General features: G+C 34.0%; 2 protein-coding genes across 2 annotated transcripts; one reads left to right on the forward strand and one right to left on the reverse strand.

Moving 5' to 3' along the window:
- The first annotated feature begins 11,680 nt into the window (after window positions 1-11,680).
- Window positions 11,681-12,037, forward strand: LOC127130601 (uncharacterized mitochondrial protein AtMg00820-like). The gene has a single exon (XM_051059582.1). It carries the CDS (start codon window positions 11,681-11,683, stop codon window positions 12,035-12,037), a length of 357 nt encoding a protein of 118 aa, XP_050915539.1.
- A 2,850-nt stretch (window positions 12,038-14,887) lies between these two features.
- LOC127126524 (protein ENDOPLASMIC RETICULUM-ARRESTED PEN3) lies at window positions 14,888-18,643 on the reverse strand. Its single transcript, XM_051055459.1, has 3 exons — window positions 17,032-18,643; window positions 16,464-16,572; window positions 14,888-15,376 (listed from the first exon to the last, which is right to left on the reverse strand). Exon 1 carries the CDS (start codon window positions 18,555-18,557, stop codon window positions 17,118-17,120), a length of 1,440 nt encoding a protein of 479 aa, XP_050911416.1. The 5' UTR covers window positions 18,558-18,643; the 3' UTR covers window positions 14,888-15,376; window positions 16,464-16,572; window positions 17,032-17,117.
- Between the last annotated feature and the right edge of the window lie 1,355 nt (window positions 18,644-19,998).

Below are 19,998 nucleotides of genomic sequence, written 5' to 3' on the forward strand. Positions count from 1 at the left end.
ATCATCTGTTTTGGGCGTTTCGACCATGTATACGTGGTTTCGCATATTGTAAACCTATTGTGCAGGTTGATGGAACATGGTTGTATGGCAAGTACAGAGGGACTCCGTTGATGGTTGTGGCACAGGATGGGAATGGGAACATATTTCCGATAGCGTTCGCATTGGTTGAAAGTGAGACAAAGAAAGCTTTGAGTTTCTTTCTTAAGAATTTAAGAATACACGTTACCCCCTAAACAAATCTGTGTCTAATATCAGACAGGCATGAATCGATAAAGAGTGCATATAACAATCCAGAAAATGGATGGTAGTATCCTCTATCATCACATGTCTATTGCATTAGACACGTCGCGCAAAACTTCATGCGCGAGATTAAAGACAATGATCTGCATAAAATAGTTGTTAACATGGGTTATGTGTTAACAGAGGCAAATTTTAACTACTATCGGGGGAAATCCGAAGAACAAACAATGATACTTTATCATGGATAGACAACATCCCTCGGGAGAAGTGGGCAAGGGCATTTGACGGAGGGCAACGCTGGGGTCACATGACAACTAACCTAGCAGAAGCAATGAACTCGGTGCTAAAAGAAACCCGAAACCTTCCAATCACTGCATTGGTAAAATCTATGTACTATCGATTAGGATCACTATTTGGTAGAAGAGGCCATAAATGGACAACAATGTTAGCCTCTGGGCAGGTTTTCACTGATAACTGCAACAAGGGGATGGCTGAGGAAGTCATCAAAGCTAACATGCACAGCGTCATGCAGTTCAATCACGAGAGATTTTATTTCATGGTCCAAGAGAAGATTAATCATAACGACGGTCGACCAACCGGAACATTCAGCATTGATCTGAGGAAACAACACTGTGATTGTGGGAAATTTCAGGCATTTCACTTACCTTGCTCCCATGTAATCGCAGCATGTTTGAGCATACGCCAGGACTACTCCATTCACATTCCAGATGTCTTTAAAATTCTTAACGTGTTCAAGGTCTATAAGGAGAGTTTCCTAGGACTTCCCCATGATGAGAATTGGCCACAATATGAAGGATTTACTCTTTGCCACGACGACTCTATGAGAAGGAGGAAGAAAGGGCGCCCAAACAGCACCAGGATTAGAACCGAGATGGACGACGTTGAGAAGGAAAAGAGAAGGTGTGGGGTTTGTCGTGAAACAGGACACATGCGTAGGAAATGTCCTAATGTTGCAGGACCGTCCTAGCGACCATCCAGATGATTATGTTGTTATTTTAAATATCCGTCCAGATGATTATGTTTTTTTTAATTATTAACTACTATGCACATACTATATATAAACCATTGTGTATTTCTAATGTCTTTTAGGAACAAACAATTATGAAATACATTTGATAATCAAAGGTTTCTGGTTACAAAGTACGGCCACATCAACTAAACAACAACAACAACCAACACAAGTGGTAATTAAAAAACTAATCAACAACAACCAACACAAGTGGACCTTCAACTCCTCTATTAACTTCACCACTATGTGCCGAAAACATACACTGAACATTTTCATCATTTTCTATACGACCCAAGTAATACACGTACGTATCATCAGGGCTTGCATCAGTCAACGTTATGTATGGACAACGATACTCTACTTTCCTCACCTTCATACGACGCCCGCTCAACTGTTGGAAGACAGTGTGGATGGCTGAAATAAGTGTTCTGAAATTCCATTGCGGATCGAGACAAACACTGATTTTTTCACCATGTCCATAAAATACAAGACCTCAAACAGACATTTTTACCAAAATAAAGGATTTTGTGCTCTGAGTTAATTTTTTACAAGTCCTGCTATTTATAGAAAATTAATACTTGAATATTCGGCCAATCATTGGCCGAGACAGTACAAACACAAAGCAATTGCTCGGTCATTAAAATTTTGGAGGGAAACATATCATTCCAAAAAAATTATTCAAATTTTGGAGGGAAATATATCATTTTTATTATTAATATTTAAAAAAAATCATTTCTATTAATATTTAAAAATAATTATTATTTTTATTATTAATATTATAAAAAATAATCATTTTTATTATTAATATTTTAATAAAACAATATTAGAAAACTATTTTTTATATTTTATAAAAATATTATTATTATTTTTAAAAAAAATCAATTTTATTATTTAAATATAGAATTAATTAAAAAACTATTTAATAATAATTTTAATAAAGTTATTTAATTATATAATAGTTTTTTTTTTTTAAAACCCACCCTTCACAGGCTCGGCCAATGAATGGCCGAGCCTACCCAGCGAAAACTTTTCTTCATTAACTCGCCCAATGAATGGACGAGCCCAAATAAGAAAATGGGGCAGTTTGAAAAAAAATTCAGACTAGGGTATTGTGGGACAATTATTTCAAAATAGGGACTCTGTGGGAAAAAAGTCTCTTTGTCATGGTCATATTACCCCCTCAAGTTGGAGCATATAAACTACATATGCCAAATTGCTTAACAGGAAAATAAAATGAATTGAGTGGGACCAATAGCCTTAGTAAAGACATCAATCAATGATGCTTGTGTATGAAAGTAAGTTAGTGCAATATTTCCAGTAAGATATTCGTCACGAATATAGTGGGAGTCTATTTTAATGTGTTTAGTTCGCTTGTGAAAAATTAGGTTCATGAGGATATTAAGCGTTGCTTCACTGTCACAATGATTTTTCATAGGTTGAGGATGTGAAATACCAAGAGTTGAAGAAAATATTTAAACTGTTTCAGTTTTCCTAATATAGTCGTCATTGAACGATACATTGCCTCAACGGAGGAACGAGATACCGTTTGTGAAGGTGAGAAAAACATAAGAATGGGAGTTGAGTTGAGTTGTGTTGACTTTTTCTTTCTTTTTAAAGCTCGTGTCATATTGTAAATACAAAGTATAGAATCTAAATCAGAGATAAGAGGTAGGCAACGAATAAGTAATGCAAGAAAGAAGAGAGACACATAGAGTTATCATGGTTCCTCTCACGACTTGAGAGTAATTTAGTCCCCTTGTACTTACAAGAGATTTACATTATTATCAAACAAGATTAGAATTTGCTCAAGCATACAAGAAATAGACTTCCAATGCTCAAATACAGAGTAAGAGACTTCTATACTCAAGCACTCAAGCAAGAGACTTCTGATGCTCAAGCACACAAACAAGAGACTTCTATGCTCAAGCACATAAGCAAGAGACTTAAAATACTCAAACACTAAGTAAGAGACTTCTAACAATCTAATATTATAGGAACAATACACTTGATATACAATCATAGGTGCAGATAAAATACAACTCAAGAAGAACTCTTTAAGACTTAGGGATTTCAAGAATATACAAAGGTAAAAAAATACTAAGTTATAACTTGTGATTTTATTTTGATAAAGTAACTGATCTTTGAATGTCAATAGTTCATTGTGAGTTCTTCCAGTCTTCAACTCCTTAAATAGAGAAGGAAAAGAGGCGTTGAAGATCCAACAAAAGAGAGTTCATGAGAATCTTGAATAGAGATATTGAGATATTTTTTCAATTGGTTAATGTCATTGAAAGCTTATTTGAAATTCCTTTGCTACAAGAGGAATTACCAATTGCATCCTAGCTAACTCTATGAAGAAAAAGTTCTTAGGTTTTCACGTGACAAAGTAAGCTCGAAGGTTCACAATGACCTATCAGAGTCACCTTGGTCCTTGCGCTTTGACTAGTTCTTCAAGTTCAAATCAACAGAGCCAAACTTCATTAGACTCTGATCTTTAGATGTTGACTCCTCCATATTTTGACCTTCAGAAGTTGACTTCTTTAGAGTCTGGTCTTCAGATTCTGATCCATGATATTTTGGACTTTAAGCTTCTCTTTAGATGTTCAAAGTCAGAACCAATACTAGAATTGTTCATAAAATTTTAGTCTATAGTCATGTACACTTGAAAAAATATTAGTATATCCAATTGTTCTTTAAATACTCTGTTATCATCAAAACCTAAGGGATATGAGACAAACCGATTTTGTTTCAACAATCTCCCCCTTTTTGATGATGACAAACACAAATATTTAAGAACAATGGTTGATAATTTAATTAACAAGTTGACTTCAGGTTTTGAGGTTTGGAAGCCCCCCCTGAGTTTAATAGTCTAAAGGCGAGGTTTGTAAGTCCGCCCTAAGTTATATCCATCTTAATTAAATTTAAAACATTAAATCACAAATAAAAGATTTTCAGAATTTAAGCAAGATAATAATTGTCAGATTCAGGGGCTTAAATACTTATATATCTACTCCCCTTTTGTCATCAACAAAAACAAAATAAGGAAATAGAAAAGATACTAAAGAAAAATATTTCATTCAACCAAAGAAGAAGAGTCATATTGAGAAAACAAATAAAAATAAGTGAAAAGACAAAATAAAGGGTTTGCTAAATCCTAAAGCCTGAGGTTTTTGCTCCAGAAGCTCCACGATAGCCTTGAGATCAGAACCCATGTCATTTTGCCTTGCAATCACTGTCTTCAACTGAACATCCATGTCTTCTTGTTTAGAAGCAACAAAAGCCAATTTCTCCTTCAAGTGGTCATGCTTCTGACTAGAAGAAGCTACAAACTCAGATGAGAAAAGACTTTAGATTATGCAACACTGTATCCATAGAGGTTTTGAGAGTGTCCCATTTAGCTGCATATGTTATGGGATCATAAGCAATGAGTCTCTCAAAAACCATATTTTGAACTCTATAAAAAATAACAGTCTTAAACTCTTCCGTTTGGTATTTTATGTGAAGTGAAATGTTTAGGTTTAGAGAGATGTGAGGTGTAGAGGGAGTAGGTAGATCTATTGTGTCGGTTTCTGATATAACATTTGTTTCCCTAAAGGGTGAGGGTGATGGTCAGGTGGTTGAGTTTGTTGGTCAAGGTGTGTTTCTGGTACCGTTTGGTCATGTGTAGTTTCTAGTTGAGGTTGGTTCTGAGGGACTTGTTCAAGGTCATTTTGAATATCAGGTTGATGTTGGACAAGGTTTAGTTGAGGTTCAGGTATGGTTTGGGTTGGGATTTCTTGTTCATGTTCAGGTAGGTTTTGTGGTTCTAGTATTGGTTGCTCTTCTATTAACACTTGTTCAGTTTCAGATTGAACTAGGATTTCAGACTGAACAAGGTTAGGCTCAATAGAGGGCGTGGTTTCAAGAAGAATGGTTCGGAGAGGTATGGCTTTAAGAGGGATGAAGTTTGATTCATTATAATCAGAACTTGAGCTTGTTCTTGAAGACTTAGCACGGGATACCTCAACAGGGGGTTTAAACATGATATTTATAGGTTGGGGTTGTTCATAATCAGATATACATGTTAGATGGTTTTGTGCAAATGGTAACTCACCAGCTAGGTGATTAGAAAGTTCTTCTAGGATATATACTATTAGGACAATTTCTTGTTGAGAAAAGTCCTTTAGCATCTGACCAATGTTGGGAGAATCTGATTCATGGGTTGGTTGAGGAGATAGTGTGATATGACTCATAAATAGGTTTTGGTCATGTTTTGGTAATGGTGTATGTTCTGATTAGGGTGTAGAGAGTTTAGTGGTGTTAGGGTTGGTTATTTGGTCATAAGAGGTGAACTGGAAGAATTTTAGATATTATCTAAGATAGAATTCAGATAATTACATGTGGGCACAATCTCTGCAGCATCTGAAGCAGGTTTCTCTTTTTCCTTAATACTTAGTAGCTTATTATGACATAATAAGAGTTCCAAAATCAAAAAGACCCTTGGCCTCTTTCAACACTGCTTTTTCTTCCACTTCATCTCTTACTTGCTTCAACAGAACTTCAGCAATATAAGGTTTTACCATAGCCTAATTGAGCATCTCTAATTGAGCTGAGCAGATGCTCAATTTGGCTCCTTCTTGAACATCTTTTATAGGGATGTTCTTGTGAAGGCAAGCCTCTAAATGTTTTTGATGAAGACAACATTATTCATTCAAGATGTTATGCATGCTCAAAAAGGGAATGGATCAAGACATTGAAGCGAGAACAAGATTTCATATTATTTAAAGTCTTGAAGATTTATCTTGGATTGATCAAAGGTATAACATTCATCTCTTGATAATGTTTATGCAAGTGTTCAAAAGTGTCTCATGCATGCTATATAAGTTTAAGGGTGTTAGAAAATATATGCCATAAGTTTCATGCTTTTAAAGAATTGTTTTGAAATAGTTTTTTTTAAACATGCAGTTGTTGGTAAATTATGGCGTTTTGAACCGCCGTAATTTGCATCGTTTTGAAGCAGTTTTTTTACTTTTGATATTTGAATATTTGAATATTTTCTGCACGTTGGAAAATTATGGCGTTTTGAACCGCCGTAATTTGCATCGACTTTTTTCAAATGAATCATGGCATCCCCTCATCATTGATACCTATTTGTAGAGATGTTTTAGCAATATATAAACATCATAATGTCAGAATTTTAAAAAATACCTCCTTTGCATAAAACTTCAAAAACAATCATTTACATAAAATATTCATTTTCACAAAGTGTTCATAAAACTTTCAAAAGTGTGAAACTTGTGCATCAAACTTTCATATATTATTCATCTAACTTTCATCATACACTTGAGCAATTGCTTGTACATTATTAAAGTGATTGTTACATAAGGAGAAGATCAATCAAGAGAAGATTGATAGTACTACACTTTATTCAAATCATCAAAGAAGATTTATTTCTGTTTGACTTGTGATCCAGGATTGTTGGACACAAGGGTTGGTGTTGAAGAGGATTGTTCTTCATACACTTGTTTACCTATAGGTTAGATAGTAAGCATCACCGTTGGTGTGAGTAGGCTGTACAATAATTCTAACTATAGTGAAATCTCTTTCGTGTCGAAAGGGGAGTGGATGTACCTTCGGATTGTGAAGGGAACCACTATAATTTCCGGTGTCTTTTTACTTTCCGCAATTTATTTTTCCGCACTTAAACAAAAAAAATAACCAAGAATCGGAAACAAGATCGAAGAATTTTTAACCACCTAATTCACCCCCCCCCCCCCTCTTAGACGCATTTACAACTTACAATTGGCATCAGAGCAAGTTTTAGGTAACTTGTTCCTAAAGATTCAGATGGCTTTCGCAAACAATGATCGTGTATTTAAAGATGGTGGTAGTAGTAACAATCCTCCTTTGTTTTCCGGTCAATATTTCGACTTTTGGAAAATCCGTATGAAGGCACATTTAGAAGCACAAGGAAGTGACATATGGGAGGCGGTTCAAAATGGTCCTTTTGTTCCTACAACGGTTGTTAACGGCGTCGGCTCATCAAAGCCTAAAACTATGGGATGATGATGATAAGAAAAGGGTTCTCTATGATAAAAAGGCAATTAATATTTTACAAAGTGCACTTGGAATGGATGAATTCTTCCGCGTCTCAACATGTACAACGTCAAAGGAAATATGGGATACTCTTGTAGAAACTCACGAAGGAACGGCCGAAGTCAAGAGATCTAGATTGAACACGTTAAGTCAAGAGTACGAGTTATTCCGAATGCAACCGAGAGAATCAATCCTCGACTTGCAAAAAAATTCGTGCATTTGACAAATCACTTGAAAGCACTTGGTAAGACACTAACTAATTATGAACTTAATCTTAAAGTGCTTAGGTCTTTAACAAGAGAATGGCAACCCAAAGTAACGGCGTTTTCCGAAAAGAAAAGTTTATCAACAATGACATCCGCTACTTTATTCGGAAAGCTTCAAGAATATGAGACGGAACTTGGACTATTGGAGAAACATGAGGTCCAAGAGAAGAAATCCAAGAGCATTGCCTTAAAAGTTGATTCTAAAGTTGTGAAGAGAGAAGACAATCCCGAAGAGGACGAAAACTTTATGCGTCTTGTAAAAAGACTAGGAAAATATTTTGGTGCAGAAAGTAATATTGGAAACTCTAGTTACACAAGAAGAAATAAGTTCTCAAAGAACAAAGAAAGAGAATCATCAACATCCAATGAAGACATTACATGCTATGAATGTGGAAAACAAGGCCACGTCAAACCGGAATGTCCCAAACTCGCAAAGAATCGTAACAACAAAGGAAAGAAGGATTACAATAAGAAGGCCTACATTGCTTGGGATGACAATGAAATAAGTTCTTCATCGGATTCCGATAGTGATCAAAGCACAAATCTAGCATTGATGGCATCACATCATTCCGACGATGAAGGCGATGAGGTTAGTAGTAACTTTTTAATTTTTGATAATGATGCTCAAGGAGCAATTGATGAACTTTTAAGTGAATGCAAAATTCTATACAAAACCATTTCATCCCAAAAGAAACAAATTTCATCATTAGAAGAAAAAAATATTGCTTTGGAAAAATATATTGAAAGTGAAAAACAAAAGTTGATGGATGAAAAACAAAGTCTTGTATGTAAGAATTATGAGTCTTTATCTTTTCAAATTGTTCAACTTAAAAGAGTTTTAGAAAGATATGAAAAAGGTCAAATTGGCTTGGAGGAAATTCTTAAGCACCAAAGGTATTCTAATGATAAAAGTGGATTAGGATATTCTAAGTTTTCCAAACCAAGCACAAATGAGACCATTTTTGTTAAAGCAAGTGAACAAGTTGTTAAAGAGAAAGTAAACAATTCTAAAAGTATGCATCAAAGTCATAAAAAGGAAATGATTGCTAAGAAGAAGAATTATGTTCCTAGATATAGAAGTCATTTTCAAACTACTTGTTTTTATTGTGGAATCAAAGGCCACACACCTAATGCTTGTTATGTTAGAAACTTTAGTGTTGCTCAAGGCCATTATGTATGGGTTAAGAAAGGAACTAACTATCATGGACCCAAAGCACATTGGGTACCAAATAAAACTTAATTGTTTTGTAGGTTTACTTGGAGACCACTTCAAAATCTATGCTTTATTGATAAAGTGGTTGTTCTAAGTTTTTGATGGGAGGCATAAACTAACTTTCAAATCTAGTTCCAAAGTCCAAGGGTTATTTCACATATGGGGAATACCTTAAAGGAAGAATTCTTGGCATTGGCAAAGTTAAAGAACTAACTTTCACATCCAATTGAAGATATACTTTAAGTTGACAAACTAAACTAAAGCATAATCTTCCAAGTATAAATCAACTTTGTAACAAAGACTTCAAAATCATGTTTCGGCAAGAATAATTATTTGATGAAGTCTCTCATGAGGTAAAACTCATAGGTAAACATTATTATTTTGTTTTATTCTTAATTTTTCATGAATTCTTTACATATTTCAAGTCTTTTCCCATCCTTTTTGCTAATGACAAAGGGGGAGAAGAAATAGGTGTTTGTGTTTGTTTTTCTCTAACAAAGTGCAGCTAGAAAAGACTCTCTAAAAATCATGAATTTAGGGGGAGCATTGATCAAGGGGGAGCCTTTTGTGTTAGAGAAACAAAAATAGAGCAGACTTTCAAAATTGGGTTGTCATCATCAAAAAGGGGGAGAATGTGAAGGCAAGCCTCTAAATGGTTTTGATGAAGACAATATTATTCATTCAAGATGTTATGCATGCTCAAAAAGGGAATGGATCAAGACATTGAAGCGAGAACAAGATTTCATATTTATTTAAAGTCTTGAAGATTTATCTTGGATTGATCAAAGGTATAACATTCATCTCTTGATAATGTTTATGCAAGTGTTCAAAAGTGTCTCATGCATGCTATATAAGTTTAAGGGTGTTAGAAAATATATGCCATAAGTTTCATGCTTTTAAAGAATTGTTTTGAAATAGTTTTTTTTAAACATGCAGTTGTTGGTAAATTATGGCGTTTTGAACCGCCGTATTTTGCATCGTTTTGAAGCAGTTTTTTTACTTTTGAAATTTGAATATTTGAATATTTTCTGCACGTTGGAAAATTATGGCGTTTTGAACCGCCGTAATTTGCATCGACTTTTTTCAAATGAATCATGGCATCCCCTCATCATTGATACCTATTTGTAGAGATGTTTTAGCAATATATAAATATCATAATGTCAGAATTTTAAAAAATACCTCCTTTGCATAAAACTTCAAAAACAATCATTTACATAAAATATTCATTTTCACAAAGTGTTCATAAAACTTTCAAAAGTGTGAAACTTGTGCATCAAACTTTCATATATTATTCATCTAACTTTCATCATACACTTGAACAATTGCTTGTACATTATTAAAGTGATTGTTACATAAGGAGAAGATCAATCAAGAGAAGATTGATAGTACTACATTATTCAAATCATCAAAGAAGATTTATTTCTGTTTGACTTGTGATCCAGGATTGTTGGACACAAGGGTTGGTGTTGAAGAGGATTGTTCTTCATACACTTGTTTACCTATAGGTTAGATAGTAAGCATCACCGTTGGTGTGAGTAGGCTGTACAATAATTCTAACTATAGTGAAATCTCTTTCGTGTCGAAAGGGGAGTGGATGTACCTTCGGATTGTGAAGGGAACCACTATAATTTCCGGTGTCTTTTTACTTTCCGCAATTTATTTTTCCGCACTTAAACAAAAAAAATAACCAAGAACCGGAAACAAGATCGAAGAATTTTTAACCACCTAATTCACCCCCCCCCCCCCCCCCCCTCTTAGGCGCATTTACAACTTACAGTTCTGAGCAACATTTTTCACAACCTTGGTCCTCTTGACCAGAGGTTGTTCGTCTTCTTCTTCATCATCATCTTCTGACAGCACCATATTCCCCAAGTTCGTCTTCTTTACAAACACAAACAGATCATAAGTGGTTTCTTTCAGAGGAGTTTTGTCAGTGGCTCTACTCCTTGTCTTGGTAGGTACCAAGACAATTGTAGAGGCCACTTCTTGAACCTTCTTCTGAACTTTTGTCTGATGTACAACCTTCTTCTTATGTGGCTTTTGAACCACCTTCTCAGATTCAAAAAAGTATGCTTCCTTTTTCTTGAAGGCTTGTACACGCTACCTTCAGGAGCTTCTGGAATGTCCTTCAATGTTAAAATGACTTCAGTCTCTTCCCTATCCATCTTGATATAATCATGAATAACGTCAAGATTGTCCAAGAGAAGGGAATATTAATCAAATCTCTTGGGGATCACAAGCATTTTATCTAGTTTTTGGTCAACATGGAGAAGATCGACCTTTCTGCATACATCTTCAACCAAAAACTAGATAAAATGCTTGTGATCCCAAGAGATTTGATTAGTATTCCCTTCTCTTGGAATCATGCAACCAATCAAGATTCGGAACAGAAGTTTGAACTCAATCACCATGTTTTTCACTTTTACAAAGTAGTCATAATTGAGAAATAGACTTTGCTAGATCACTTGAGAGTTTTCGGTTTCGTAATGAATCAACATGTTCCGAGGCAGCTTAGAAAAAAGTTGGATGATAAGGGAGAAATGATGATACTTGTAGGGTATCATTCCAATTGGTGGTTACAAGTTGTATGATGCAGGAAACAGAAGGATTGTGATCAGTCGATGCGTCATTTTTTACGAAATCAAGGAGTTGCAGCAGCCTGTAACTGGTTATAACAATGTCAAATTAGTTTATGTAGAACTAGAGAGTGCATAAACAGCCCCCGTCAAAGCCCGAATTGAAGAGAATGTGAGAATATTAACAAGGCAAAGAGGTTTCCCTCCAAGACTCTGAGATTGTGAGTCTTTTCGAGACAACAAAATCGATAATGATGGTGATTTCGTCCATTTTGCACTTATGGTTGAACTTGAATCTGTTAAAATAGAAGAAGCCTTGAATGGTCCAAAATGGATTTTTGCTGTGAAGGAGAAGCTGGAATCCATTGAGAAGAACAAGACTTGGGAGTTGGTTGATCTATCGAATAGAAAGAAGCCAATTGGTGTAAGATGGGTGTTCAAAGTGAAGACAAATCCCAAGGGTGAAATAATCAAGCATAAGTCTCGATTAGTTGCAAAGAGATTCTTGCAAAGAGAAGGTATGGACTTTAAAGAGGTATTTGCACTGATTGCTAGAATCGAAACTATTGGTTACTTGTTGGCATTGCGAATAGAAACAATTGATACATCTATCAAATGGAGGTTAAATATGCTCTAGATGCCACTTGTTGGTTGAATATGGATGTATAGTAGTCTAGAAGGGGGTTGAGTCAAACTTTACCTTCTTAAAAATTATTTTGAAAATCAGAGTTTGACAGCAAAAATTTGAAAAACTTTTAAGAAGAGATTATGCTTAATAGATTAATGTTCAGATGAATTTTAAAGGAATGCAAACCAATGATGAATTAACTGAACAACATTGTGATAGTTAATCTAAGCAAATTCAAATAGAGATGTTTAAATTTAACTGATTAACTAAGAGAAGCAATCTAAGATTAAAATTTACTAATATAATCAGAAGATGATATCTAATATAGTCCTACGCTTAAACCAATAAGTCGATATTAATCAAAAAACATGAAATCTAAGAAATAAAAATAAAGCTAAACATGCAAATATTTAAAATAAAGAGATTGAGTAAAAGAGATAGTATATCGAGATTTATATTAGTTTGGTGTATCCTTGCTTGCACTTAATTCAATCTCCAATGGTAAGCCATTGGAAATTATACTTGTCTTCGACTATAAATTTTAATATATTGTCCTTTTGTGCATATGATAATCACATATCAAAGTTGAAATACTTAGAACTAACTACCAAGCTAAACACTTATATTTTTGAATTTTTCTTCAATTGCACACATCTCACAATGATGCAACAAGTTTAAAATGCACGATCTTTAGTAGATACACTTCACATAGATCCTCAATGTACTCCAATGTCGTGTTTGTGACAATCTCTGCTTGATTCTATCAGGATTCCCTTATCCAAGTTTTGATTTATTGACGGATGTTAGACACTCCAAAATTATTTGGAGAAGACTTCTTCTTTTTTTTTCATTGGAACTTAATTTCTAGAAATTCACAACCTAGTTATGTTATCTGAAAAATATTCAAAAAAACATTAGAATATCTAATGAATAACCTCACAAAAAGAACTCACACTATCTCCAATAGTTGAGAAACACATGTCTCTGGTATTTTTGTTTGAGGTTGAAGATGAATTTTCAGAAAATCTCACATAAACACTTCTCTCACTCAAGAGATTAACACTTAAAAAGATTTTTCTTCAAAGTTTTTATGAGAGAGATTTTTGTATGAATGATGAACACCAAAAGTTTATTTCAAAATTATAGAGAGAAAGAGTTTATATATAGGCTAGAGATAAGACACAAAAATAATGTAAAAAATGACCATTTAATTCGAGTCAAAGACAAAATGAATGGTTTGAATATAACGAGAGAATGATTTGAATCAAGAGATGAAGAACTCATAACTTGGTTGTTTTATTCAAATTATGATTCTAGTCATTGAATTTGAATCACACTCAATTATGGTTCGAATTACGTTCCTAAAAACCATTTCAAGAACCAAAATTTTATGTTTGTTTTGAATCAAACCAGGCAAAGGTTTGAATCAAAATCCTTCACAGTCAAGTCAAGCAAGAGTGTGACTTGAATCACGTTTCCAACACCCAATTTCAAATCCTTAAACTTGCATGTGATTCAATTCAAGGGTTCTTGTGATTCAACTCAAGGGTTCTCATGATTCAAATCATTTTTCTTGAAACCAATGTTTTAAAAATCGGACTAAACCAGTCGGTTCAACCGGTTGAACCGATAACCAAAGTTGAATCTGATTTGGGTAACCTTTTAAAATCGCTAGTGGATCAAAACCGAAAAAACCAGACTCAACCGTTTAAAATTGTTTGAACCAAATAATCGGAGCCGATTTTATAAAACTGTTAGGTTCAAAAAAAATGCATAAAGTTGGTCATTTATTTTAAAAAAAAAAATTAAAAAAATTAATATATCAATATCAAAACTTAAAACATTCCTCAATTACAAAAAACAATTCCTTGTATGTCGTCGTTCAACTCAAATTCGCTTATTATTGTTCAATTAAGTATGTTGTCTTATTTATTTTTTTAATTCTATTTTATTTAATTTAGATGTTCTTAATTATTTAAATTTTATCTTAATTATTATGTTTTATTATTTTAATTTTGATTTAAATTAATTTAACTTATTTTATCTTAATTCTTTAATTTATTTAAATTATTCTTAAATAAATGTAGCAATTAAGTGTATAAATGTGTTATTATATATATTATTAATATTGTCGTATTGATTTTGTAATGAATTTTTAAAATAACTATTATGATTTGGATAATATTATTAATTTATTTAAAAACGGTTTGATCATAAATTTAACCGATTTAACCAATTGAACCTTAATCCGGATTCAATTTCAATTCGAATACAAAACTTGCATGATTGGAATCGTGCTTGCTTCAATTTTTTAATTTCAATCATAAACTTTGTAATTTAAATCATCTTGCGCTGACCTTTAGCCAAATGTATGTTTTATGCACTAAAAAATGTTACTCATGAAAAATAACCACTTTCTGATTGAATTGTGAAGAATTCAATTGCTAACAATAATAAATGACATGACAGATGTAAACTGATTGTTATTAGCAACTACAAATGTAAGCTTATTGTTTTTAGCGATTTCAGTTTAAGGGAGGAAATGTTGAGTAAATGGAGCATAATTGGTGGTTGTAAGAGTAGTTTTAGTCAAGTTTGTTGTTTTATTGTGCTGAGTCAATAATCCTAATTGTTAGGAAATGATAATGAAATGATACTTGTTGTGTTACATCAGTTACTGAGTTGTTCCTTTATTTGAGTCACTTCAGCGTTGCTAGGCTTGTAAAATGTGTGGGTTGCAGTTTGTTTCCTTTGTAGTAGCTATTTATGCCTTTGTCATATTTTCTTTGAATAAGAATCATTCTCGACATTTGAGAGATATTTTTCTGTCTAGATTTTGATTTTTCAACACCTCTAACATGACTTCAAAAAGATTGGATTTATATCAAGTCAATACCAATAAGAAAGCTCAGTATCTAGTAGAACAAAATATCAAGTTGCCCTTCCCTTTCAATTTGTTTCATCTATATGTGCATTGGAGGGTAATATGGCAGAAACTTGGCCTCCTCAAATAGATGTACCACGGCCTGAATCTATGATTCTCGAGGCAGTGCCAGCAACAAGAAAGTGAAACTTGCTGATCTCTGCCTTAAGGACAAGGCAGTTACTTCAAGGAGTGTAGTATTGATAATTTGATAAGAATTTTTTCATAGTCAAGTGAGAAATTCTCTCGAAGGGAAATGCAACCAGGTTCAACAACTACTATTGCCAGATCCAAGTTTAACTCCAAGAATAGGGGCATCTGAAGGGTGTTATTCCTAAGCTGCACACAATTGAGAAGCCTCACGAAATCTATACCTGAAAGCCCGAGTGCCAAAAGACTTCACCAATATTTATCAAGACTTCTACCTGCATTTTGACCAATCAATTGTTAGAAATGTTTTTAGATGAAATCACAAGTTTCCTCCTATCGGAGGCTATACTATTCAAAATCAACAGAGCAGCCAGGATGATAAGACCTCCCTTAAGAGATTTACTTTTCCTAAGTCATTGAACCAAGTATCCCCTACTAAGGATTGCACTTTCATTCAACAACTTGCAGTCCTAGCATGCATTCACTAAACCAACTCCATTCAGTCCATTATTAGAACTTATAAGCATCTAAACTTTCTGCTAGAGATGATATTATTAATGATAGTAATGGGACATCAACTCAACCTCTGAAGGTGTAAATTATAGGAAAAGTAATAAGAAAATGGGATGTTGGGAGTAAGTTACTAGGGATGATAAGTGACTGTTTATCCTTAGTATTAGGAGTTAATTACTGTTAGTTGCCTGTATTAGGAGTTAGTTACGTTTAGTTGCTTTAGATCCTTTTCTCTTTTCCCTTTGTAAAGAATGCTTATAAATAGATACTCCTACTCCCTTAGAAAGGATCTTTTGCTGTTTAGTTTGACTGGAGAATTTTCAGTGATTAGGGGAGTAGCTTCCTGAGTATTTTTCTTTTCACTATCAATAAATTTGTACCGACGAATAATTCTCTTTCCTCTATTTTGTTCTTTCATAGAGCTGTAAGTTCTGTAACACTTCCACAATGGTATCATATGTAGAGTTTCTGGATTTTAATGAGAATAAAAGAAAAAAGTTGCATATATACGTTAAATTTAGTTAAACAATTTCTTGTTGAAGGAAATGAAAAATATATGTACGATAAAAATGAGCAATCAACTAGTTGACAAAGCATGGGATATTCATAAATCATGAAGCTGAAAACTTCTTCCTATTTACATCCCACCTAAAACAGGATTGCAAATTTTAATTAATTAACATAATAGGCAGATTTCCAATCTATTACTTGCAGACTAGGGTGATCAACAAATCATTTGAAATGGCTTGTAATTGTAATTACATATTTGAAAGATAAAATCCATACAGTGCGAATAACAATCAACAATTGAGAAATTACTACTAATAAAATATGTAATGGAGGGTTTACCTGAAGTTGGAGATTATAGGACCCAAAGCAAATGGTGCTCCAAATTCTGGAAGTAGCCAGTAAAACATTGAATCGAGGAGAGCTCAAGCTGAGGCTTCCACCAGAGAGGCTTGCATTGCAAAGGAAAGGAAGAAAATTGAAGTGATAGTAGGAGAGAATGGATAGAAGGATTGGGACTTAACACTAGTAATAATCTATTAAGACAAACTAGTAATTGTTAACAAAGTACTAATTTTTCTCATGTGTCAATCAGAATGGTTGATAACCATCATCAAGTTTACCGTCAATCACAAGTCAAACTTCTCTAACATTTAAGTCAGATATGATTACAATATACAGAAAGTTAGTATTAAGATAAACAGAGAAGTAAAATAAAGTTAGTGTCAATAATGTCTTACACTTGACACAAAAGGTTAATTTATCTTGAACATCATAACAAAGTCATTTGAGGCGCATTGTGGTTTATTCATGATACTAGAGCTAATGCAGTAAAGAAAATGAAATCAACAAGACATAGTAATAAAAACTGCATCAAACTATGGCTATTCACAAAAATCAGAACACTAACCAACTCCATAGTTTTCATGGAGGAAGAAGAACCTTACAACAAGGTAACCAAACCCAGCCCTACCTATCAAATCCTATCCCAATTGGTCACAAAACAGAAATGGCTCCAGCAGAATGGGAACTCTCCCATACTTCAATACCTTCAACATCTTCTCTGCTAATAAACAACCTATCCCCACCACCTTCAATCTTCTTGATCACTCCTTTCCCTGAGTCCTCTCTCTTATCAACAAAATTCCTCCTATAAACTCCTTCGCCGTCACTCTCCCTCTCCCTCTCACTCTCGCATTCTATCACCTCTTGCACCCTAGACCAAACCTCCAACTCTCCACCTCTCCCAACAAAAACTTGCTCCTTGTAACAATGCACCACACTACTAATACTCCCATCACCACCATCTGTCCATAAACTAGGGTTCTTCTCCTTCAAATAAACCCAAGGATCATCGCCCAAACGACGCATATCTGCCATAGCTAAATCCCCGGACTTCGAGCATAGCTTAAATAGTAACAACTTCTCAACATCAACCTCTATAGCGGAAAAGGAATCCCCAAACCTACTGCTCCTACCTGACGCACCGGGTTCGTGTGTTTCCCAAACCACCTCCCCGGACCTAGGGTCCCACAACCGAATGTATCCGGAGTAACCAAAGGCTCCTCCGGTGACCGCGCTCCCTACAAGCACTCCGGTGGTCTGTATCCACGTCAATTTCATGGGAACCATGTGCTTTGCCTGGTTCCCCGATTGTCGACCTAATTGCGACACGATCTGGATCTTAGCCTTATCAACCTCGAGGATGCAATTCTCCCTGTGAGAACAATCAAATGAGGCGAAAACGGAATTCTCTGATGCGGTTATAGCGTTGACACGCGCTTTGAAGATTCGCGGATCCGTCGGATCGCTCCAATGGACTGAACCTACGTGGCGGCTACCGGAGAAGTTGTAGAAGTGTAAACCGGCATCGGAAGAAGTTCCGACAGCCGCGATCTCTGGCCAGACTCTGCAAATCGATTTGATCTCGTCGAGGTGAGTGCGAACCGTTGCGGAGTGGATTAGGTTCCAGTCGTAGCTTGAGAGTTGACCACCGTGAGCGATCCAAACGGAACCGTTGTCGGCGGCGGTGAAAGTGGAAGGGAAGCCTTCTGACGCGGGACGAACGGTTCCGACAATGGAGGCGTCGATGCCAGAGAAGGGCGGTGGAGAAGTGGCGGCCCGGAGGTGGGAGTCAATGCCGTAGAAGTTGGCTTCGTCGGCGAGTTCTTGCTTGGAGAAGCGGAGGGCGGTGGAAGGGAGGTGGTTAGTGCGGAGGAGAGAGAGGAGAACAGAGAAGATCTCTGGGTCGCGGTCTATGAAAACCGGGTTCGGGTCGTTGGAAGAGCGGTTGGAAAGATCGTAAAGAAGGGAGTCTGGACCGTCGGAGCGGATAGTAGAAAGCGTTGTCTCGAAGAGCTTACCGCCAACGTTGAGCTTGATGCGGTCACTGGCGTTGGACTCTACGGTGGCGTGCGAAGTGCTTTCTTCTTCCATTAGTGTAATCCAATAAAAATAATGCTTATTGCTTATTTTGACCAAACAATGCCTATTATCTTGCTCCTAATTTTTTATATACATATTTGGCCAATTGATTTTTCTTATTAGATTTAAATATGTACTAGTATTTCTTTTTTTTCATGATTATTATAATGTTTCTCTCTCAAATTAAACTGTTTCTCTCAAATATTACACCAAAATGATTTGTACCCGAAATTCTTATGGGTTCGTTATTAATGATTTTTATTAGTATAACATATTTTTGTTTAAAAGATTTATAAATGATTTTAAGAAAGTCAAATAAACAACTGGTTTATATTATTTTTTATAAAATATTATTTAAGATATTTTATCATTTTACTCTAATTTTTTAAATATTAAATTTTTTAAAAATTATTAAAATTTAAAGCTATTTTGAATAATTTATTTTATAAAAAATAATTTTTGGAATATATTAATTGAAAAATAATATGATTTTAATAATGTTTTAATTTTTCAATAATATGTATTTATTATTTGATATTAGTGTTTAGACTAACACTTTTAAATTCTTTTGTCTATTTTTTTAATTCTACTTACGTGCATTTATCTTTTATAATAGGAGTTAAGTTAAGATAATAAATATCTATTTTAAATGTAGGATTAATCAACTTGCTCACCTAAGCAATTGATTATTAAAGTTTATCATGCTTCCAAGAAATTAATAATAGTTCCAAGCTATTTCATATTAACTCTCTCTCTCAACATTCCTTCTATTATTTTGCATTGCTTATATTATTTATTAAGAATGAACTATTTATATTTGTTTACTTAAATTAGATGTTTTATGACTATCTTTATTATTAATTTTTATTAACATAATCAAAGCATATATCATATAAAAACATCACATTAACAACCGTGTTATATATATCTTCAAAAAAATTGTATTTTTGTGCCGTTAATATTGAAAGGCGGTATCCTCCAACATTAGAATTTTTTTTTTAAATAATCAGATTTTTTAAAAAAATTTCAAAAATACCAATTTTTTCCAAAAAAATTACCAAAATGGGCAATTTTTGCCTTAGTTCTCTACATGGGCGCCACCCTAGTTGGCGCCTACCCTTAAAGGGTAGGGCAAGTCGCCACTAGGAGTGGCGCCTACCCTTAAATAAATTTTTTTTTTTTAAAATATGTTATTTTTTTTTATTTTATTTTATTTTTTTTAATTTATGAATTTATATTTTTTATAAATTATATTAATTTATATTAACACATATATATAAATAAAATTATTTACAAGATATATATATATATATATATATATATATATATATATATATATATATATATATATATATATATATATATATATATATTAATTTATATATATATTAATTTAATTTATATAAGTAATTATTATTATTTAAAATTTTTTGGAAGAATTAGGGTTAATCAT

The sequence above is a fragment of the Lathyrus oleraceus genome, chromosome 3 (assembly GCF_024323335.1).
Source record: "Lathyrus oleraceus cultivar Zhongwan6 chromosome 3, CAAS_Psat_ZW6_1.0, whole genome shotgun sequence".
Taxonomy (NCBI): domain Eukaryota; kingdom Viridiplantae; phylum Streptophyta; class Magnoliopsida; order Fabales; family Fabaceae; genus Lathyrus; species Lathyrus oleraceus.

Bases quoted from the DNA above. Each gene is read 5' to 3' on its own strand.
- LOC127130601 (XM_051059582.1), top strand. From the start codon at position 11,681: ATGGTTGAACTTGAATCTGTTAAAATAGAAGAAGCCTTGAATGGTCCA.
- LOC127126524 (XM_051055459.1), bottom strand. From the start codon at position 18,557: ATGGAAGAAGAAAGCACTTCGCACGCCACCGTAGAGTCCAACGCCAGT.